This window comes from Mustela lutreola, chromosome 11, assembly GCF_030435805.1.
Source record: "Mustela lutreola isolate mMusLut2 chromosome 11, mMusLut2.pri, whole genome shotgun sequence".
Taxonomy (NCBI): Eukaryota; Metazoa; Chordata; class Mammalia; order Carnivora; family Mustelidae; genus Mustela; species Mustela lutreola.
In genome coordinates this window covers 5,642,517-5,666,780 of record NC_081300.1, presented here as the reverse complement: position 1 = coordinate 5,666,780, position 24,264 = coordinate 5,642,517, and the positions used below count along the sequence as shown (strand labels likewise).

General features: G+C 42.0%; 1 protein-coding gene across 2 annotated transcripts; it reads right to left on the bottom strand.

Annotated features, from left to right (window-relative positions):
* Positions 1–3,723: 3,723 nt before the first annotated feature.
* CBLN2 (cerebellin 2 precursor) lies at positions 3,724–12,055 on the bottom strand. 2 transcript variants are annotated; one of them, XM_059140350.1, is made up of 5 exons: positions 11,909–12,055; positions 11,490–11,534; positions 9,835–10,356; positions 6,736–6,855; positions 3,724–6,523 (listed from the first exon to the last, which is right to left on the bottom strand). In XM_059140350.1, the coding sequence occupies exons 2-5, from the start codon at positions 11,496–11,498 to the stop codon at positions 6,326–6,328; spliced, it is 849 nt and encodes a 282-aa protein (XP_058996333.1). In that variant the 5' UTR covers positions 11,499–11,534; positions 11,909–12,055; the 3' UTR covers positions 3,724–6,325. The 2 variants fall into 2 exon arrangements, with proteins under 2 accessions (XP_058996333.1, XP_058996332.1); XM_059140349.1 differs by lacking the exon at positions 11,909–12,055 and having other exon boundaries at positions 11,490–11,624.
* Between the last annotated feature and the right edge of the window lie 12,209 nt (positions 12,056–24,264).

Sequence of the window (24,264 nt, the reverse complement as noted above, 5' to 3'; positions counted from 1 at the left end):
TAGTAACTTGCATTCAAGTTTCTAAGGTTCCTCCCACACACACCCAGCCCACCCATGTGTTTACCATGGACTTTACCTGGATACCCTCGAGACTCTGTTTTTAACAAAAATGGGTTAAACTCTTGGCACATAATAACTGTGTCTTAATTTTCTATCATTATTCACGAGCGCACGATCAGGCCCCTAAGCATCAATATGTGAATGTTATGGAATGAGAAGGAAACATCTACACCCTGATCTCAAAAGAATGGATTTCTTAAATGATGCAATTGCTTTCTCCACTGATCGGGTATGGTTCCAGAACAAAACTATGCCATGACATCCCAACATGGTGTTTGGGAATATGAAAAAAAGATAGGAATCACATTTTCATTTACTTTATTAGGCAATAGACTTCTCTCTAAAAGTATTTCATTTATGACCTAATGGTTACCTAATTATTAAAAAAATAAAAGATATATTAGCAATTCAAAGATAAATATTGATTTTAGTGTTAATTTTAAAGCTAATAGGGATCTTTAAGATCCATGCAAACACTGTAAAAAACATTGGAAATGAGGGATTTAGAATATTTGCCAATTTTCCCCATTAATTTGGCTGTATTTTAAATATTATTCTTATCTTAAGTCAGTTTCATAGAAAAAACAACCAGACTCAACAATAAATGCTCATTTATAGTATGAAGTCAAGGAAATGTTAAGATACTTTATATCCGACAGGACTTTGAGAGCACAAGAGATTTATGGAAGCATTTTAAGACAAATAAAGCAAGAGCAAACAGACTTAAGCAAAACACTCAGGAGTTTCACAGCCCAATATATTGCCAACATTCTCCAACTCAAGCAGGGCTTTTGTTTGGTGTTTTTTTGTTTGGCCACCTGAAACAAATTCAAAAGGAGAGATCAGCACTCCTGAAAAACACGATGGCATGATAATAAAAAAGTCAGCCATAGCTAGCCAGGTTGCAGGCGACGGCAGTGGCTCATTAATAAGTGGCTTCCATTCTGTTAGGATAGCTCCAGTGCAAAGCAGCGTTCTAACCCCGGGGAGTCCTGCCGTGGGCACTAAGAAGAGGGAATGAAGATTTCTTTTCCAAATTAAGTTGTCAGGGAGCTCATTTACACTACACAGTGAGTGTATGTGGGCGAGCTGATACAGATGATGATTTATGATGCTATAGACACTTAGGTGATTCTGGTGATGGAAATCCACAGCAAAATCCACTTAGGAAGATAAAACAGAGCTCCTATTATCTGTAGGAGGTAAAATCACACGGCTTTTGCCCTTACAAATTTCAAGTCACCCTACTGGGCTTGGGAATGGAAAGAAAGCTCATTTACTTAGAATTCAGATTTTGGTGTAACATTATTATACAAATTCATACAGAGAACGTTATTTTTAAAAGTCTATATTCATTTGACCTACTTTAAAGGAATTTTGAAAAGACCTTTCTTCCTTTTTTGAAAGGATGGGTCAGGACTGGGTCTGACCAATCCCACCATTGATAGCTATGTCACATAGAGACATTGAAAAGATCTGAATGTGAATGAATTGGAGCTTTCCATCTGCAAAGGCAGGAATACACCTTTTGGTGAAATCCAACTGCAAAACTTGAGTTTTAAGAGGCTAGCCAAATACAGAAACATACTTAATTAGTAAACATGACCATTATCAGCTAATATCTTCATAGTGTTTCCATAAGAGAAAAGATTCTGAGCACAAAATCATAAAATGATGAAAACCAAAATGGAAATTATATTTAACCTTACTTCAGTATATTTGGTGAGCTTGCTTCTTAAATGCCAAGAAAATTAACTTAAGAGTCTTATGAGAATGCATAGATAGGCTTTGATCTTACATGTTAATTATGCTTATAATCTGCCATTCTAGTAGCAAATTGTCAACTTTAGAAACAGAGTCCCATTGACAAAATGAATTCCTACATAAGCAAGGTAAAAGGGCAAAATCTCATTGTAGTTCTATGGTTAATCTAGTTTTATCCTTTTTACAAGTGTTTTTATAGAGCGCACAGAAAACCTTCAGAATGATTCAATGTAACCTGCTGCTAGGAGTGCCATCATTCATTTACACCACCTTAAATATAATGCCACAGCCTTTCATTCAGGTGCACTAGATTATTATATACTTCCTATGCTGTAGAAATATTAATATTAACTATTTATTTACAGCAACATTATCTTATTGCAATATTTATTTCCTTATAAAAGATTGCAAAATCATGGGGACGTAAATTGGCAGAACATTCTTTGCTCCTTTTGCTATATGAGGCATGCTAAACAAAAAGCCCATGCTTTTAGTTTTGCTTGTATAACGTGGTTCAACAAATTCTCCTCTTACCTATTTCCAGATTCCAGGAGAATGCAGCCAATCTATGTATTTTGTCTTATTCACTGATAAAGATCAGGTGGATATGTTCATGTATTTACAAGGCAAAGGATATACATGTAACAGTTGGTATGTATGTGACTTGGTATCAAGGTCCTTGATAAGATATCAATGAAATAGTATGAATAAAATTAAGGATTCAGCAAAGGTTTTGGTTTGCTTTTATGTATCCTTTCTAACCCTTCTGAAGTTTAGTATCACTAGATTTTGATAAAAAAACATTTTTTTTTCCAAACAAGTAAATATGTAACCTCTACAGGATTCCATGACTGTTTATGCCAATATCGGACAGACTTTCTTGCCTTGCTCTAAGCAGCCCTAGTAATCACATACTTTAAAAATGTAAATAATTTCATTATACATGAGTACATAGATCAAAAATATTGGGATGAAAAAGGGCTCAGAAACGGACAGTAAGCACAATTTCTTAGGACCTAGAGTTGAAGCAGGGTTGTGTTTCAAATTAGAACATATTTTAAGTTAAAAAATAGTGTTGTCTTAAAAGCATTTACAGTTTAGTAGGATTAACATTTATCAGCTAGATCAACTCACTATCATAATGCTAAAATATTGATAACTCAGTCTTTCCTTGTGTTAAAAATATTACAGTTGTATATTCTTATAAAATGCTGGTATCACATCCTGGAATGGAAAGGTAGGCGTGAGCCACACAGGACAGTCAAAGAACATAATTAAGAATTGAGTTACTACGAAAATGCACAGATTTTGACATGCTCATATTACCATCATTCTTAAAAATCAAATTAAACTTCCCAAGTGCTACAGTTTTAATAAGCTAGTGGGGAATATGGAAATTTAGCATCGCATAAAAGTATCCTCTGTCAGATGTTCATTTTAATGACCTGCACGTGGAAAAACTCCACTTTCCAGAAACACCCTTCCTGCCACATAACGGCTCTTGTAATCCCCGTGCCTGGTTCATCTGTGTGATCTCACAGTAGCCTTGTGTGTTGGGCAGATGCGGGGGCGCCTGCCCTCACACCACAGATGGGAAAACCAAAGCTGAGAGGTCGGGTTGCTCAAATCAGACCGCGCATATCCCAGACGTCACTTCCATCCCCCAATTAAAGGAAAATACATTTCAAATTTTGCTCTGACCTACATATTTTTGTAAACCAGGCACAGGAGCGTCCTCTCCCTCAAAGATCCTTATCCAGACAGAACTCGGGCAGCCACAGCCATGGGCGGCGAAGCAACTTCAGAAAAACTACTGTTGGGGCTTCTCCCTAGTGTAGTTTTTGGCATCCAGCTCAAGATATTAATTAGTTAACTAATTAATTCAATAATAGCAGGAGTGGAATAAACAGGGTGTAGCTTTTTCCCTCATACAAAATAAACTCCTGAAATATGCTTATTTTTAGACTGATCAATTTAATAACTTATTTATTAGACAGCATAACCAAATAACAACCTGTACGTAGTAAAGCTGTAAATACAAGCAAATATGTGCATTACATAGTAGTAAGCGAGAAAAATAACGCGTATGCATCTATTTTTCAACCTCTGAAAGGGCGATATTGTCCCCTAATGAAGCTTTCTGCTTGTTTGAAATTGAACGGAAGGTTTAAAAGATGAGGGACAGAGGACTAATTCACTAAGGGCAGTAAAACACAGAAGAAAAACATTTGCTAGCATCTACTCTTTGCATTATCAGAGTTAACGAACAATGCTCATACTTAGAAGTGTGTCTCCTAATCACAGAGGCAAAATACCCAAATTCATTTTGATTGATGTTTCTTGGTTTTTCTTTTCTTAACAAAATATAACATCATTTTAAGTCAAATTAAATTCTGTATCTTATTACGGTGTCCACCTAATGCCAGTAACACTTAGACTTTTCATCAAACTGGATTTTTTTTTTTCACTTCTATGATCCTTACTGAGTTTCTTATGTGAAAACGGAAACCAATGCTGCCCCATGCTCACGCGTCTTAGAAAAAATTGATGCTATATTGAAATGTCAGTTTCTTTTATATCCATGTTCTCTGATTGAAATATTGGGTTGGAACTTGTACCACATCAATGACTGTATGTGATGAAAGCAGATTGCCTATCCATAAAGCATTTTTAATGCTGTCTTTTTCACATATCTACCCCCAAAATCTTTTCGTGTGAAAAATACATATATATATATATATATATATATATACATATATAAATTGAAGTGTATTTAAGTGTGCAATTTCCACCTAGACCCATCCCTAGGTCTGCAAACAGGAGTGTGCATCTGAGTGTATGTTTTCAAGAGGCACGGTGTGGATCTCCTTTCCCCGAGTCCTTGGTCCTTGGCCTTCTACTTCCACACCTTGTAGGAGTTGGAGGACGATGTGAAGGGAGAAGAACAAGCCAGACATCAAACCCATTTATTCTCAATCTTAAATTATGACTTTTTATCATCAATATTTTGGTTACATTGTGACACAAAGGACAAATTAACATCCGCTGTGAGGTCTCTTCTTCGATTGCTTTGGGATTTAGTAACGTTTCCTTGGCATAGGACTCCTGCACCCATCGGCTCCCAGCTGCATCGTGATCCTACTGTTGTACAAGGGGCCAAGACAAGAAGGATTTGCACCACTGCTCCCAGGGTGCCTCTGCCAATACCTGTAAGCGCTGTGACTTGTAGGTGGCTTCTCGCCAGGTGTTCGCAGGGAGTGTGAACACGCCTCTTTCCTTGGCGGATCAGAGAAGGATCCTGAGGGAGACTGACTCATCCTGTTGGCTTTGGAGCACCTGAGGCTGGGGCGCCGGCGCAGACGCAGATGCAGACAGATGAGGACGGGCTGCTGGGAAGACCCAGGCGCGCTGGGCCATGGAAGCGTGTGTTCGGGAGACTTGGTCATTCCAGCTTCTGTCCTCATCTGACATGATTCAGGCCACCCAGGAGCATCAAGTGTTTAAAGTATTCCAGAGCGTTAAAAAAAAAAAAAAAAAAAAAAAAAAGGAAAAAGAAAGAAGAAACAAGAAAATCCCAACTTGTTAGTTCTAAAGGTGCATCTGAGAGAATCTCTTGGAAAGAAGAAACAGAATCGTCCATCTGTTATTTGTACTTTGATATACACGTACCTTCTGCTCGGTTTGGTCTCAACCAAAACAAAATACATAGGTATGCTTTGTGTTGTTTTGTTTGGTCTTGTTCAAGAATTCAACATACATTTCTCTCCCCCATCCCAGCACAAAAAAAAAAAAAAAAGTAAAACTTTTCCAGGAAAAAAAAAGACACAAAAAACAAACACACACACACACACACACACACATACACACACATACACACACACAAAACACAAAGCAAAAGTCGCAGTCCAATCGTGCAAAATTTGCTTCTCCGGATAAAGCACTTCTTGACAGATTCACAACGTCCCCTTCCCCCTCCCGAGGCCTCCCGTCCACCCAGGGGAAAATACAAAATGAAAGTGAAGCCATTCTTTTTCTTAAGGCTGAACAGACACACAAAGAACACATTTCAAGGACTCTCCAGCGGGTGGTGATTTGCAGGGCTCCTCTCTGAGCGCTGCCTGCGACCTGCCATCCATCCTGGGGTCAGCGGCACTCCTCGCGTTGGGGCAACAATACAAGAAACAAACAAAAGAAGAAAAGCCAACGGTCCCCACAATAAGATCCAATATTGACTTTACAATCACAGGTACAAATCGCTCAAATCGATCATTTCATTTCTCCTTCAGACCTTGTCGTCTAAAACTAATTAGAAGCCAGGTTCCCAAGGAATGGTCTATAGTCAAAGAAAATACTGGAGATTTGGAAGGAAATCATTCTTCTACTTCAACCGTCTGATGGAGGTGGGAAATTAGTGGTCCTATTCTGGCAAGTTCAGGGTGTTGAGGAAGGGCGGAGTCCGGTGTCCAGATCGCAACTTCCCCATGGACTGGGGACTCTGTGTTTATAGAGGAAAAACCAAGAAGCCCGAGAACGTGGAGTACTTCCAGCCTCCCATGAGGTTCCCCCTCTCCAGTTTGAGATGCACTTTGTCTTCCCTTTCCATCAGCAGTAGGACACCGTTGCTGGCAGCTTCTCTGGTCACATCCTGGTCTCCTGCAAAGGCTGAGATCACTGGGTAGCCGTTCTGCATTAGACTGACCTGCAGTGCAGAGGGTAGAGCTCAGGTGACCTGCAGGACCCCACGAGCACACGTTGGTTCTCTGATCCCCCCACATCCCCCTGCCCTTTCCATGGAGCCACCCCAAGGGCCTGGCCCGGAAGATGCAGTGGCTTCTGGAGCCATGGGGCTGCAGCCGTGGGGCAGCAGTCCTCCGAAGCTGAGAAGGTCCACACAGCCTCAGAGCTACCCACCTGGATGGTCTGTCTGTTGTACACTTTGACCACGTGGAAGCTGAAGCTATAAATCCCTTTTCTCGGTGCTACAAATATACTGGAGGCAAGATCGAAATGGTTGCCAATATTTACTAATACCTGAAAAAGAAGAGGGAATACAGCACAAACAGAGCGAACCCCTCCCTGGCGTCTCTGACTTAGACTGGCAAAACCACAGCCACGGAGCACCCCAGATTTGGCAGCACAGGCCAAATCTGCCCCCCACTGGGAGGGGGCATAGAGAGGGATGGCAGTGAGGGGGAGGGGAAGGGGGGAGGGGGGAGAGGGAGGGGGGGCTGGTGGTAAAATAGCCTACACCTGGAAGGGATTTGAGAAGAATCCTAATGGACTGTAATTAATAAAGGTGTTGAAAAGTGTATTTTATGTCTGCATTGAAAAAAATGGGAGCAAATTGTGCACATTGGGGGCAAGGCAGAGAAAAAGGAATAGAAGACAATGAGGTCCCGGTAAACAAATGGAATCGAGTCTGTTCAGAGGTTCATAGGATTCAGGAGGTTTCCACGTGAAGTTTACTTTCACAAATAGGGCGCCACGCCAGGCTGAATGGGGAGAAGGAGACCATAGCTAAGAGGCCAATTCAGGGAAATAACTTGCCTCAGCTCAAGCTTGTCCCCTGTGTCCCTGGCCCCTGGCCCCCTCCCTGGGAGCACACAGGAGGTGCCCAAGCTCAGGGTTGAGGGGAAGACGGGGTGGGTAAGCACTGGCTGCACCTGTTTCCTTCACTTTCCTCTGAATAATGTGTTTGCTCCCTTGGCTGAGCTCTGATGTCATGCAAATAAGCTTGATTAAATGAAGGGTGTGGAAACAGCAGTTGGATACCCTGAGCTCAAACGTTTTACAGGAGCCTGCGAAGACTAATGACAAATTAGCCAGAGGATGTGAGGTCACATGACCCCGCAGAGGATTTTTCTCAAATGAGAGGGGGATCAGAGTGTGCATGTCACAAACAGAATCTGCAGAGTGAGCGATCCCTCATGAAGACCCAATTCCCTATCAGGAGTTTGAGACAGAATTTGGTCACCCTGTCTGGATCTTGTCCCCACCTCTACTCACACACAAATGCACAACTCGATTACAGTAATAAAATGGCCCGCTTGGTGTTCTGGGCTTTTAAAGCAAACAGCCAGCAACAACAGAACCCTAGGTTAGGAATCCTGTCTTCTGCTCAGAAAATAAATTTCAACCGAATGACTCTTGCTGTTTACTCCTCACACACTCCTCATAGATGAGTGATACGCAGTCCCCACAGAGATGTGCAATCTGCCGGTGACAACCACTGTCGCCACTGGGAAATAAACGCGCACCAGCTTCTTCGAGGAGCTCAGGGCACCACTTCAGTCCCCCTCGCTGGCAGGGCTCACACAGACACTTGGGGCTCTATTGTTCGAGACCATGAGCTGCACAATGCCTGCTCTCCGTCTCTTCCAGCCTGGGCTCTCAGTCTGCCTTACGATGCTTTAAAGAAGAATAAAGCATTCTCCATCCAAGCCCTCGGAACTGTTTCTTCCAACTCAACTACCTCGACTCTTTTCCATCGGTTCTAAATGCCGGAAACTGGTAAATGTAGGGCCCTGCTGTCAATGAAAGAACACCCAAGGAGCCCAGAAGAGCAGGTTTCACTGACTCCCTAACTCAGGAAGCAGGGAACAGCATTTTACGCTCCCTGCCACAGTTAGCTCATCTATGAAATTAGAATCGTATCTTGCCCTACAGCTGATCTTGCCCCCACATCACAGGGTTCTCCTGACACCCAAGTGAAATGATGGGACGTAACTTAATGATAACACATGAAGGACTTAGCAAATACCCAGTGATGGGTGTCTGCTTTATCTGGCAATAATTAAAACCACTAGTTTTATTAAAAACAACAACAACAACAACAACAACAACAAACCAACTGTTTAAAACAGATGAAAGAGAGATCACCTCCAAACCCTAAAAACTTCAAGTAGATAATCCTTAGCAAGGATTAAATTAAATCAATCCTCTGCCCCACACACGGGCAGTGGTGTGTGTAGGTTCACGCTTACACTGAGGTGTAAGAATTGGTTAACAGGAGGGAAATCAGTTAAGTGTGGCCAGAGAGCCCAGGACTCTGTTCTAGTGGGAAGCATATTGGCAAAAGGAAGGGACTGAGCAGGTAAAGTCTGGGAACCACTATAATGTTTTCAACTTGTTTCTGAAAAACAACAGAAACCAAGACAGGAGGACCCAAGAGGAAAGTCACAACCTCCAATTCTGAGCCCAAAAACCCAGAGAAGAGATTGATCTGACCCAGAGAAGTCTGATCATTTACTGAAGCCTCTGCTTTGAGCCAAGGGAGAGAAGTTAAGTGGCTTGGGTTAACTTAAGTCATTGATCCTTGTATTTTTTTAATCTATACGGCCACACTATATATAATATTTATGTGTTGTATATTTTTTTAATCTATACGGCCACACTATATATAATATTTACGTGTCGTATACATTTATACATCGCGGCATATATGTTGTATTTACTATCTATTCCATCTACATAACCGCACTCTACTTTATTTTGAATTTATATAACCATCCCTGCTATTGGCCCCACACTCTTTGCGACTTGTTTTTCTTGAAGATAAGCGACCTCTCCCCAGTCCACTCCAAGCTACGCAGTAGGCACAGATTTGCTGATCCTTGGCTGAGACCCTCGGAGACTCCCCCTTTGGGGTGTGTTTTCCACGCACTCAGTCCCCAAGTTGGCCACCTGGATGACCGAAGGCTCTCCACCACAAAAGACAGCCCCGTCCCAGCGAAAAGTAAGATGCGCAGGCTCCTTTTGGGGAATTCATTTCAGATCCCTTAGTTTTAAAGGACTGTCAGTCATCCAAGTGCCAAGGGAGCTGCTAGTGATAAAAAAGCTACAATGTGAGAAAAGGGAAATGGTAAGGAGCGCTGACTCGGAAAGGGAGAAAGGAGAAGGGCAGGGCAGAGCAGAGAGGCGGGGAGCGCCTGGAAGTCCCCAGCCCACGCGCCCAGGCCCCCGCCCTCTCCACCCTGGGCGGGAGGCGAGGCGGCAGGCCGGCCGGCTGACCTGGTCGAAGTAGATGGTCATGGTGCGGTTGCTCATCTCGGACGGCTCGTGGTTGGTGCTCCGCGTGGCGGAGAAGGCCACCTTGGCGCTGCCGGAGCGCACGGAGATGCCCAGGGAGGAGGTGACCGCGCCGTCCGCCGACGGACTCGAATCGCACACCACCAGGCACTTGCCCTCCAGCACAATGGGCTCCGTGTCGTTCTGCGCCCGCACGGGGCAGCCGGCAGGCAGCAGCAGCAGCAGCAGGGCCAGCGCCGCCCCCAGGCAGGAGCCGCAGCCAGCCGGCTCGCGCAGCGCCCCCCGGCGCCCGGGCATGGTCAGCGGCGGCCCGCGGGGGCCCCGGCCGGGCGCCGGCATCCGAGCTGGGAAGTGCGGCGCGCGAGGGCGACGTTGGACAAGGGCTGGAGGAGCCCGGGAGGGCGCGCAGGACTGCGCGGGGCCTGGGGAAGCCTCCTTTGGCCTCGGTTCCCTGCTCTGATGGTCAAGGCCAGGGTCGTCCTCAGAAGAAAGGCGCCAGCGGACCTGTCAGGGCAAAGAACCCGAACCCTTAGACTGGGAGGTGAACCTGGAGGTGGGGGAGAGGGGCACGGGGAGCAGGTGCCTGCAGCGCAAGGGCCCCTTTCCATGGAGACCACCCTCTTAGTACCGCACATAGCCACCCCTTCCCGGATTGGCACAACAGGTCCGAGGAACGCCCCGGCGCCCTGGGGCAGTGCGTCCCTCAGGGCTCCTGGGCGACGCGCGTCAGGGGTGCGATACGGTAAGGGGCCCGAGGTTCTGCAGGGCCTTGGCCCTAAGACATGGTCGGTGACCTCAGAGACGCCGTCAACGCCACCCCCAGGGCCCATTCTGCAAAGGCGGAGAAGGACTAAGATGCAGGCAAAGAGAGAAAGTAGGAAAGGTTTATCGCCTTCATTTTAGTGGCATTTTCTTGAAAGCCACACCAAGAAACCTTTTTCCTTTCTCTGCTTTCCCTTGCATCCTCTGTTTATCCTTCCTGGATATAGAAATATATTTTTAAACAGTCCACTTAATAAAGATTGTATCCATTTTCCGCCCTAAACCAAATCCCAAGGAAGCTCCTTAGGGTGAATACGATTAAGAGGAAAAGATAAAGACGACAGACTCTAAAACCAAACACCCACTTCCACCGGCCCCGCAGCCCGCAGCGAGCTCCTTTGGAGGAGCCGCTCAGATCGCTCTCTCTGGCGCAGGACCAGAGGATCGCACGGCTGTGAGCGTCCCAAGCTTGTCCTGTTGGGCAGCTTTTGTCCCTGGACCCCCGGCCCTTCCCGGCCTGGAGGCAGCCCTGCAGCTTTCTGCTAACTTGAGCGCGCGTTCGCACTTTCCCCGACCCTCTCTTCTGCCACCCAACTAGACAGGTCATTTCAATACCCAGTCGGAGAAAGGAAAAGCAAAGAAGCCGCTCCCCTCGCCGCCCACAGCCTCCGTACAACTCCTCCAACAGTCTATCCAACAAGAGAAGTTGTTGTTCCGGGAGTAGCCAGCCTCCCCCCAACCCCGTACACAATGATTTCGATAGTCTCTCTCTTTCGCCCTCTCCAGAACGCAGATTCTCCAAGGTCCTCATTAAAATATATGCATGAATGCAATTAACGTGCTGATCGTGGAGGACAGGCTTGGGTTTTGGTTACCTGGAACATCCATGATGAGCGAGCAGCGCTGTCCGCGAAGTTGTTCTGCTTAAAGAAGATGAGCGGGAGCTGGCGGGAGGAGACTCGGAGCGCAGCCCTTCTCCCCGCGCCTGGCCAATAACCGCGCCGCCCCGCCCTGCCCCTTTCCCGCGACGGCCGGCGCCCGCTCCGGGTACGCCCCGTGCCGCGCACCCCGGTGCCTAGCGTGGCGCCCAGAACCCGCACGCCGGGTGCCCCTCACCGCGCCGCGCCTCGGAGCCGCACGTCCCGCGCCCGGCATCGCCGCGCGCGTCGCCCGGCATCGGCTCGCCGGGCGTCCCGCACCGCACAGCGGCTCGAACCCTCGCGCCCTGCACCGCGAAGCGTCCGGCACCTGCACACCCCGCGCCCAGCGCCGAGCAGCGCCCCGCGCTTCGCACCGGTTATGTTCCAGGCACCGCACCGGTTCCGCACCGCACCCGGGCCCACGGTCGAGGAGGGCCCTTCGCGCACAGCGCGCCCGCAGCGTGGCTCTCTCTGCCGGGCCCCTCAGCCCCGGCCTCTCCTCTCGTCTCCAGACGGCACAGCCATCGCGACCGCCCGGAGGACTCCGCGCACTGCCCCCTCCCGGGCTCGGCTCCCGCTGTCCTCACCCCCGCCGCACCCTGCACCGCCCAGGTCCGGCTCTCACCCAAACACCCAGAGCGAATTCCTCCCAGATGCCTCGTTTTTAATAATTAGGCACCCTCAAAGCACCGGTCGCTCTTCGTTTCGATTCTTTCTTTTCTTTTCCAAATTCCCTCCAAGTCTTAATCCTGAATAGCGTGACTACTTTCATAATGAAGGGGTAAAGCAGTTTTTCTTTAAAAAAAAAAAAAAAATTAAAAGAATAAATAAATAAAAATAAAAGGACTGAAAAGGAGAGAAAAAGCTTGGGATTTTAATGGCTTAAAGGCTGCGGTTCCGGAATCGCCAGTTTGGGAAATAGCAGATTTGGGCAGGGATTAAAAGAGGCGCCTCCGCCTGGGTTTATGTTTCTGCTCCTCTGAACCTCGGGGCTCCTGAGCGCACTGGCACACGCGCTTATTTATTAAAATGCCTACTCTGAGCTCTAACGACCTGGGGAGACGCGCCGGTTTCCCAGCTGCGCCCGGAGCGCGGGCGAGAAGCGCAAGCACGGACGCGGGGCGCCACCTGCGGGCGCCGGGGCCTCCCTGCGGCAGGCTGCGGGCGAGCGAGCGGCCCCAGAGCGGCCGAGTCCGAGGGACCGGAGGAGGTTTGCAAATGGTCTGCTCAGACCCCAAAGAGCAGTCCTGTCGTCTGCAAAAATCTAGCAACAATCAACGGTCCTTCCGGCCTCCTTCAGCCCCCTCGCTCTGCGAGCTCGCGGCGGCTCTGGATTTTGTGGATCTGCGCTCCTCCAACGGGAGACTCCGCCGGGATGATGTGTGCTGCAGTCCCTTTGTCATTGGTCATCGCCGTCTGCAAAACCTTTGCACAGACCACTGAGCAGCAGGGTCTGCGCCCCCCTGAAACAGTATTTACAACACACTCTCTTACGACCTGACTTTAAAACCAAAAAACAAAACAAAACAAAACAAAAAACACTGTTTAAAAAAAAAAAATCGTAGCCCTTTCGACTTGCATAGGGTATCTTGCAGATAGACTGATGAAAAATCAACTGTAAGTCCGCCACTGCTGTTCATAAGAACAGAGCAAAAGTATTTCTTATTGCCCCAGACTTCGCACCTGACTCTCTTTTGTTTGAAGGTTTCAGCCAGTGTTCTGGTTCCACTCTATAAGCTGGGTCTTTTCAGGAAGGGGGTTTTCAAAGCTTTGTTTTCCAGAGGCCCTCACATGGCTTTTCTCCCTATTTAGACTTGACAAGGCCTCCTCCTATCTGAGCAATAAGATTAAATTCATTTCCAATCAGTTTAACTGGAATGGATATGTGGGGCAAAGTAAAACAGAATTGCATATGACTACATGAGACAAAATATTTAGTATGGTTGTAAAAATGTGATGGAAAGAACTCCTGAGCCAAATGTTTTCTAACTTAACTAGCAACATAGTAAAAATATAAAACAGTCCCCAAGCCTGTTAGCCTCCTAAGGATATTAGCTGAAAATTAAGTACTTAATTTAAACATTTTTATAACATGTGAGCCAGCTATACTGGACTTTGCTAGGGAACTTTTTCAACGCTATCATATGTTGCTGCCTTTTTAATTTTGTTTTAACGGTGGAAATTGTTAATTGTTACTTTCAAGTATTACTTCATTTCACTATTGCATTGATTTGGCAATTTCTTATTGTCAAAATAAACACACCCCAGCCATCCCATCATAGAGAACACTGATTTGTGTGAAATAATAAATAGCAAAAGACACAAGATCTATGAAGAAATGTGAGACACAGACTGATAATTAGACCAATTTGGGCATGCTAATTAAGTAGCAATACCTCTCACACATCTATAAATCTTTAAATAAGAGCTCTATTAAGCAACTGCCTTAAATGTTGTGCCAAAGCATTTCTTTTGACTAATGTAAATGCAAGCATGCATGAACCAATAGTTATCATCACCTTTGGGGGGAATAAAACCAAAGCTCTTTTCCATGTGACAACAAAACTATTTAAATTCTATAAATCAAGAAACCTTTAATACATAGTGAGCTAAATCATGGACTTAGAGCAGGAAGCATTCTTATATAAGAAGGGGGGGGAAAGTTTAGGCTTAAATTTAGGCTTGACGCTCTTTTTTTAAGAGAAAGTCATTGTGAAAAGCAGCAGATTGATAGAGAAATGGAACATTATTTATTCACTGGTTGATTATTCTATCTATAAGGAGACATTTATTTTGTCTCCCTCTAGGTTTTCGTGGAATTGTAGCTTATAAACATGCTTGGAAAGAGTTTCAGACTATAACCTAGATGCAAACAAAGTCAATGTGTCTTCTTGGTTATTGCAGGAATTACTTCTGTTCCATTTCCATGGTCCTAGAACTTGCTGCCATTATTACTAGAACAGTGGTAGTCTTCTCTCTTCTCTCCTCGTTAAGTGTAAGGACATTCCCATCCACACTAAGAATGCCATCAACGGCCTTTACTGAACATCTGTTATATCTCAGAAATGGCGCCTTGTCCTTTATCTATGATCTAGAATATGGTTTAACACCCAGATCACCCCATGGTAGACAGATGGCCACATAGAGCTTAAGAGAACAGTATTCTAATGTTTACAAAAAAAAAAAAAAAAAAAAAGTGGGAGGGGCGGGCTAGGCAATTCACGTTCCCTTCCGTTCATTTGTCCTAAATATTTATCTCTAATAGAGTTTAAAATTGATTTCTTTGGATAGAATCCATTGCTGAAACACATCTTTAGTATGCATTATAGTCTTTTCTTGCTTTTTTAAACTAATACACAATATTCATGATTGTATTCTAGGCATGTGAAAAATATGATCTGCTATGTGTTTCATACACTTGAATGTCAATGCTGTGTACATCCTTTAAAAAATAAACCGCAAGCATTAATAAGCAAAAATTAGTTTTTTTTAACTTTATTTAAGAATAACTGACAATTATAATTGTATATATTTAAAGTGTACCTTGTGATGATTAGATATACATATACATTGTAGAATGATTACCAAGATCACGATAATTAACACATTCGTCACCTCACATAGTTAAGAGAGTTTATTCTTTTTTTTATTTATGTGATGATGATGGTTAGGATCTACTTGCAGCAACTTTCAAGTATGCAAACTGTGTCATTAATTATAGTCCATGCCATACTTTAGAGCCTCGAAATTATTATTCTTACAGAAATTGGATACCCTTTGACCTACATCACCTCTTCCCCACCCTCCCCTCAGTCCCTGCCAACAGCCATCTTATTTTCTATTTCTGGATTCCACATATAAGTGATATCATGCACTGCTGTCTTTTTCTGTGTGACTTACTTCACTTAAGATAATGCTCTCTAGACTCACCCATTTTTGTCACAAATGGCAGGATTTCCTCTTTTTTTTAGCTGGGTGCTATTCCATTATGCATATATACCACACTTTTTCTATTTACCATTGACAGACACATAGACTCTTTCCATACCTTGGCTATAGAGAAGCACATTGCAGTGAACATTTCTGATTTCTGATTTCATCTCCTTCAGATAAATATATACCCAAGAGTGGGTTTGCTGCCTAACAGGTCATTCTATGTTTACTTCAGTGAAAATATAAATTCCTAAATTTTTTTGGAAATATATTTCCAATGTGGTATCATGTTATTCTGACCAGTTATTAAGATGTGGAGAATAATTAGTAATTCTAAATATTGCATTCCTTTAAGCTATACGTGCCAAATTATTTAAATACCCAAGTTTGTATTTATCAGTGTAATTATAAACAGTATTGGAATATGTCTTAACTCCAACATGTATAACAGCAATGAAAAAGTATAAATACTCCATGCTATGTGGGCATGTTGATGAATTAGCAAAATTAAAAAAAAAAAAAAAAACTTTAAAAATTGAAACCAGTTCTCATTCAGTTCAAGAGAAAGACCAAGAGTTGTCAAAGAAGCAACTGGTTTGTAATTGTTGGCTGGAATTAGCAAGTAATCATAATGATCCAGTTACTATATGGAATATATTATTATGGAATAATAATAATATAATAATATATGGAATATATTATTATATGGAATATATATAATTATATGGACTATATATGGAATATATAAAATATATGTTATATCAATATATTATATTATAATCATAATGATCCATTATTAGTAAATAATCATAATGATCCAATTAGCTAAGAATTTGTTGACGATTAAAAATTCCAGATTAGCTAACTTCAAGTGAATTAAGTCTGTGCATTATGCAGTCATTGTGAACTAAACCAACTGCATCTACATTAAACCAACTACCACTACCATTAAACCAACTACAACTACATTAAAGAACATGCTTAACTGTTTTCAAAAACCATACAGCAACTATTTTTTCTGATATACATTTCAACACTCAATAGTCTTTAAAATACGATTTTTAATTTGTTTTTATTAACAGGCTGATAAAATCTAGAGCCACCTCTGGCCCCACATACTATTTCTACAACATTACAAAATAAACACATCACATTATAAAGTAATCCTTTTTTCACTTTACAATGCCTTTTAAGCTTGAAAAACACATCTAGACATCTATTTGGGGGTAAATAATAGAGTGTTTGAGGATTTATGAGGCAAGAGTACTGAAAACATACAAAGTGATCTAGTCTCTTGTCACTCCCATGTCACATGCTACTTGATTCTTAATAAGGCATAGCTTAAAATCCACATATAAGGCAAATTATGAACTTGATGGACTTCTAGTATTTGAAATAAGGTGTATCAGCAGAGACAGAAACTACCAGTTAGAAGTCAGTCTTTTTTCAGATATGTCTCATTGTCTTGCACAATCCTAAGATTTAATTTTTTTCTATTTTATGATAGGAAATGTCTCTGTTGCTTTACCAAATTGGGTCAAGTGCCTCATGTTAGTCATTTTAATCCTATCAAAACAAAATTCCTTAGAAACAGGGACGCCATTTGTCAACTCTTATTTCTCGATACAAGAAAGGATTACTAGAGGAAACGTTCTTTGGCAAACTCTTGCTAAATCCATGAAAAAATATATCAAGTGACCCAGAAGGTATAGAGGATCCTTAATGCACTTCCTAAAGTTGAATGCGAGCACTCTTTCTTGTTGCATAATTATAGAACTTTCTTTTTTGGAGTGAGCTACATGTACGATTTGAAGGCTCTCTATATTCAGAATATTAGGAGTGCGTGTACTAAACATGAATCCTGTATTTTTACTAGAAACATGAATGATTTAAGAAAAAAAAAAACAAAAATTGTTTGCTCTTATATTTTCAGAAATAGTCTATGAGGTTACCGGTCGATGTGTATTTTTTTTCTCACGTTTCCCTAGAAGAATAAATTATAAAGCCATGCTGTTTTGGTAGGTGTTCAATAATGCTTTAAATCCAAAAATATTGTAAACACTTATAAGAATACAAGGCATGCAACCATTTTGGTTTTCCTAAATAAATTTCACTTTCAAAGTTTCATCTAACGTAGAGCCTTTGTTCTTCTCAGAGGACATGCCTACATCTTCAGAAAGCAACAGGGCAAAGAATATGACAGAATTAAAGGAGCTAAGACTCGGGGCACCTCGGTGGTTCTGTGGGTTAAAGCCTTTGCCTTCGGCTCAGGTCATGATCCCAGAGTCCTGGGATCGAGCCCCACATCGGGCTCTCTGCTTGGCACGGAGCCTGCTTCCCTTTCTCTCTCTGCCTGCCTCTCTGCCTACTTGTCATCTCTGTCTGTCAAATAAATAAATAAAATCTTAAAAAAAATTCAAAATAAAAGAGCTAAGACTTAATAGTTTAGGGAGGAACTATCTGGTACTTTCTGTGTTTGAAGGTGTGAGACCTGAATATGGGGCCAGTCTTTGGAGCTGGTGATCTGGAGTTAGCAGATACTTTTTTTTTTTTTTTTTAAGTGCAAAATAGTAGTTTTATTAAAGCACGGGGACAGGACCCTTGGGCAGAAAGAGCTGCTGCACCAGGGTTGTCAGGGGTAGCTAATTATATACTCCGGAGTTGGGAGAGGTAAGGAAAAGGGAGGTTTTCAAAAAATATTTTCATATGTTAAAGAGGACCTACAAGATACTGGAGGCCTTGCCTTGTCAAGTTAAGGTTGTTTTTCCCTCTAGCAAGGCATTAACATTAAGACAATTGGGAGCTTCCTGGAACAATATCACACAGGTCCCACCAAGGAGTGAGGAGTGGTGGGGGCAGTTGCAAGGTGTCAGCTTCTGCTTTGTCTTCAGCTGGCTTTCTGCTCCCTCATGTTTCCCCCTGGATATCCCTGACCCTTGAATCTTTAATGTTGTTGAAGGTGGAAGGTCTCATCTTCTGTAACATCTTCCTGCTGAGGAGGGACCTAGAGATGTCCCTACCTATGGGTCAGTATTGGTCAGCTGGGAAACTTATAGGAGCGTTGTGAAAGGAGAGGCAACTGAATCCAACGTGGTCAACATACATGACCTTCCTTTACTGAGAGGAGTCACCTGTCAGCCGTAAGTTAGGGCAGTGAAGGAGACTTGGCACGAGGAAGGGAGGCACCAGAAATGACAAAATAAGTTTAATATTGTAATGAGAAAGAAAAAGATCTGAGTAAAAGAACTTTGATCATTTTTCTCCAGTCCAGGAATTTAAAGCAATCACTAAAGGAAAGAGAGATCTTTTAAAGCGCCAATATGAATATTCACGTCAGTTAGAAACCCAGAAATATTTCTGTGGTCACCTGGAATGTATACACAGCATTCTGTTTTTATGATAATGCAAATTCTACCTTGTGCAACAGTTAAAACACCTAATCTATTTCGTAAAGGTGCTTCACACATTTGTATTACTTTAGCATTTAATAGAGAAATGCTACTTCGCATGTCATTTAGGGCTTTTACCATGTACTTACTAAGACCTTCCAAAAAAAAAGAACTTCCATATCCTAAACAACACACTCCATTCTCAAAGAGGGAACAAAAATGGATGCTCGGTGGTCATACCAATGAGACACCAGTGAGACACAGAACATGTCCACCTTTGTTTTAAATTTGGAAGGATGGCTGGGTCAGTAATGGTTTTAATAATGTGTCTCTGCTTCCAGGCAAAACCCAGAGTATGGTGGCCTATCCAGCCTGGGGGGAGTCAGCAGACATCCTGATGAACACCTTGATGCATCCAGCTAGGCTACCTGACATCATCCTAGGGACCAGGGAATCAGAATATATTCTTCTTATGTCACCACAGCACACTGGACTATGGGTGGGACTATTTCAGTCCAACATAAAATAAATGTAACTCAGACATTGCCTAGATCTGAATATAGCCTCTTCTGTTGTGGTTTCAAAAGTTATTGGGTGGGAGTAACAAAATTATTTCATGCTTGATATTAACTGCTGATCTTGAGATTACTCTTTGGAAATAGACCATCCTAAAGGAATATTAAGAAGGCATCCATGGAATTGTTATATTTTAATATTGAGCAACTTGAAGGCTCATGTTTCATAGAATTACACCTTGCCCAAGCTAAGAACAGCTGGTTATCTCTTAGGGGCCATTCATCTGATGTCACCCACTACAAAGACTATTTTACGCTGATCAGAAGTTTTTAAGGGAAATCTGGTCATCTTCTGCACAGCAATCAGAATGTAGGAACTCATGTATTTAAGAGATAATTCTCTACCTGAAAGTGAATGCTGCTACCTGGTTGTTTGAGCAAGCTCTGAGCCGCCGACTGCTGGGTTCTATTTCTGGTCATGTACACACAGCACCTGTGTCCCGTGACTGCCCACTGCTCACCCCCTTCATTTGCTTTCTTCACCGTAACTTACTATGGAGATGAATATTAGTACAAGGTTCATATAAGAAAGGAGGGCAGTAACATTGAAGGAGATGATCATACATGCCCATGATTCCCAGACTGTAACGATCAAACAAAACACCTGGAAATCTTGTTTAAAATGTAGGTTCTGAATCAGTAAGGTTGGGGTGAGACCTGAAATTCTGTGCCTCTAACAAGCTCACGGCTGGGGACAATGTTGAAGGGCTGCAGGCTCCACTTAGGATAGCAAAGATCTGCCCTTCTATTCTTACCAGGACTTAATCAACACCTGAAGAACATTCTGAAGGTCTAGCATTAGGACATTGATGAGGAGAATAAGCCTAAATAAAAGAAGTTAAAGTCACATCAGAAAATGGGTTGGTGGTCATCCAATGCACATGGCAGCCAATACTGGGTCTGGTGTTGTGACTCTACCACGGTTATGGTTCATTATTGCCCAAGGAAGCCATTTTCTCACGTTTGTCCTGCTATATTCCATACACATTGTTTCAGAAAGAAATCACTGTGTGTTAAAATCTTACACAAAACTCTATTTTCTGCTTTTCTGCAAGCTCAATTTTGACAAGACAAATTAAGGACAATTGAGGAAACAGGAGAAACAGCTCTCTAAATGCATTTTTAATTGACACCAAGACACAGTTTATCATCCAGTGTAAGACTGTTCTATCAGGAGTTATTACTCCGTAAATGTCATGATGGGGCTTCAGTTTGTGTGCTTATCACCAAGTAAATTCTTACCCAGGGCTGAAAATTTTACAGTGTGTTTTTGGGAAATGTGTAGTAGCCCTTTGCCTCCTGAATCAAAATGTCTTGGTTCTGAGCAGCAAAGGCAGAGGGGCAGTGAGACCAATGTCTGGATCCGTTAAGAACTGGTAGACATAGAAACCCTACAGACATGAACAAAAGCAAGCGTTCCCTTGGTTGTGACATCAGACTATTCCTCTTTGTAGGAAGCTTGGGTTTTATTTACTCACTATCAGAGTACTCTCAAGTTAAAATTAACTTTAAAATAAGCAAAACGTAAAACAAAATTTATCCCTTGCAGGGTTGAGTAGATTTATGCTTGATAAATCATTGTTCTGATTTTTCATGATAATCTATAAGGAAGTATATGGATTTCCCTTCAGGAACCTCATCATTTCCAATAAGCGTGAGCATTTGTTAAATTTCTAATATAGCTGAGGCACAGGCTATATTGTATTATCATTTCTCCAGAGAAAACTCTAACCACATAGGGGGGTAAAGAAGACACATTAATGAGTCCAGAGGCAAAAATTCAAGAAAGTGCTGGCTTCCTGTCAGTGCTGAGGAGTCAGAGGATGGAGAAAGGTTCGAGAGCTGGCACTGTTGTATGGGATCTTGGGGAAGGTGGGCTTTGAAAAAAGAGACAGGTACTCTCATTCGTGAAGGGATACGCGTAGTGAATGACCTAGACTCTGAACCTTAAACAAGGATGTATATTTTTAACCTAGCTTTCAAAAACACTGAAACAAAAAGTCTGCACTATGAAAAATTGTAGAACACAAATTGCCTTACTTGACAGAGAGGATTTGGGGTTTTGTTTTTGTTTTTAATTTTTTTAAGTCCTCTATATTCCTTTAGGAAGCTTTCAGTGAATATTAGGAATTAGACTAAGTTTTGGTTTCATTCATAATGTTATTTACGTTGTTCTGCACAGAATGGTTTTGAAATGTTGCACGGATACTAATATATACCCTGATTTGTTTCTATATATTAAATAACTCCCTAAGATGATATATGGTTGCATTCATATCATTTTGTTCACATTTCTCTTACTGTGCTTACAGTGAGTCTTACATTACAATTTCTTGTATAAAATAACTTGCCCATCCACAGATTGTTAATTCTTTGCAAACAAGTAGCATGATTTTTTTTTTCTTTTTTCTTTTTTTTTTTTTTTTTTTTTTTTTGCTATCAACACATCTAAGCCACACCTTTACCTGTTGGGAGTTCTGCTTATAGTTATATATTGATAAATGAATTGAACTGCTCATTATATAGCAGCTTTAGGTAACTTTATAACATGTCTTCATGTGTACTTTTAGAAATTCCTGATGGGCAAAATGACTTAGTATATTAAAAAAAATCAAAATTCTGACACTATTTATGAACTCATGCAGGAAAATTAGAATGAAGAGATAACAATATTATTAGCGGTGGTGTGGGTTTTTTTGTTTGTTTGTTTGGTTAGTTTGGTTTTGGTTTTGGTTTAAAGAGGTTTCAAATTTGTGTAGCCTGGTCCAGGAGATACTCCTGTGGAACCGGAAGATGAAAGCAAGCTTTACTGTTGTGCTTGCATTTGTTAGTATTTGCATTTCTGAGAGGTCTGAAATAGAATCGAATACAAGACAGCAGAGTGGGCAAAGCAGAAATTTCACAAAGCCTTCAGAACTGGAAGATCTGTCCTTCGTGGCCCTTCAAGTGCATCACTGACCTCTTTCCATTTTCACAGAGCAGGACTGATGTGTGGGTCTCTATCCCCATATATCCATGTGGTATGGCTTCCATAGAAACAGGAAAGAACTATTGATCAACCAACAGTGCAACAATACTGAGGTTTTCCAGATACATACATAGCAAGACATTATGTGAGGAGCATCGTGTATATAGAACACTTGTTCATCACAAAGGTTGGTAGTAATTAGTGCAGCTCTTTACTTCCTTAAATAAATAAATTGTCCTGACCTCGACTACTCACCTTCAACAACACGAAAGTTCAACCAAAACTTTAAACTTAGAAGTGCAACAACTTTCTCTCTTATGTTGTTGTGATTGTGCAGTTGGGCAGAACTTTTGTGTTAAAGTCAACTATTGGCTTTGGATTCTTTTTTTTTTTTTTTTTTTAAAGCTTGTTATCCAGTCCCTGTATTCTTATAACCTTTGACTGCCCTTTGTGTTTCGTGTTCTTTCAATGTTTTCTGAATTTCACTGCTTCTTAACATGTCCATCAGAGAGAAGGATTTTTTTTTAATGGAAGAAAAAGATTTATATTAGATCATCATATAATAATCTAAAATTTTATATTTCTTTTCAAAATTGTATTAAAAAATTTAGCATACCCCTTGCTTAAAAGCATGGTTTGAAACAACTTTTTCTATGATACAATGGTAACCGTTTGGCAATGGAGAAATGAGAGGGAACACTCATTGGATGTTGGGGGGAGAGCCAGTGACTCTCTGTTCTCAGCCTTCAGGAAAGATGCTGTGATGCTCACTGAAATTATGGGAAAAGTAGAAAAAAAGTGCAAGTAGAAAGACAAATGATAATATGATGAAAATATTAACTTTTGGGATACCTGGGTGGCTCAATCCTTAAGCGTCTGCCTCCTGCTCAGGTCATAATCCTGAGGTCCTGGGATGGAGCCCCACATCAGGCTCTCTGCTCAGTGGGGAGTCTGCTTCTCCCTCTCCCTCTGCCCCTCCCAACCCGCTCATGATCACTAATGCACATGCTCTCTCTCTCTCCCTCCCTAATAAATGATAAAAACTTCAAAAAATAAGTAAATAAAAATAATCTTTCCTAAATAAAAGAGGCTAGTGTCCTTGAGCTAAATCCCCATCTTTTAGTCAGGAAATGAATAGACATAGCTGATAACTTAATGACTAGATATAAAACCATATTATTCAGACCTTGAGAAATCGTAGGAGGAAGGGGGGAACAAAAATTGTTTTAAAAAATTACTATAGGCATTAGGATACGTAGACAAGAAGCTGGCATTCGTTTTATGTAATCCTTCTGTATTTTCCAATTTATATCCCATGTGACTGCATTACTTTGCATCATTTCTATTAAAAGGCATGAAATACATTTTCTTAATGTATTATTTTCTGACATAAGTGCAAAGGGACGGTGGGAAGAACAGATTGGATTGTAGACATCCTGTCTACAGGAGCAGAAAGGGAGCACTCATTCAGAGAGCCAGAGAAGAGAAAGTGTATCCTGGTGCTTGTTCTCTCTAATTCACATTTTTGCTTAGAAAAAAAAAAAAAAACAAACAAACAAAACTGCATAGATGTCAGGGCCAGCATAGGGGTCCCCCACTTCCCTAAAGGGGTTCCAAATTAAAACAAGCAAGTGACAGAAGAAGCTAAACACTTCCTTTTACAGACATAAAGAGCAAATAAAAAATCTAGCTCAGGAAAAAATAATAAGGGATAGGAACAGACAAGCCATTGTAAATGGACTACCAATTTCCAAAACTGTGTGTGTATGTTTTAGGGGAGATTCAAACAATACAATGTAATTTTAATCGATAAATGAAAAGAACATATATTTTAGAAATATAAAGCTCAGATAAATCTTTATGTT

Bases quoted from the DNA above. Each gene is read 5' to 3' on its own strand.
- CBLN2 (XM_059140350.1), bottom strand. The intron at 6,856-9,834 runs GTCAGCCGGCCG...CTTCTTTTTCAG, and splicing joins TGACCATCTACTTCGACCAG to GTATTAGTAAATATTGGCAA. The intron at 6,524-6,735 runs GTGGGTAGCTCT...TCTGCACTGCAG, and splicing joins ACAACAGACAGACCATCCAG to GTCAGTCTAATGCAGAACGG.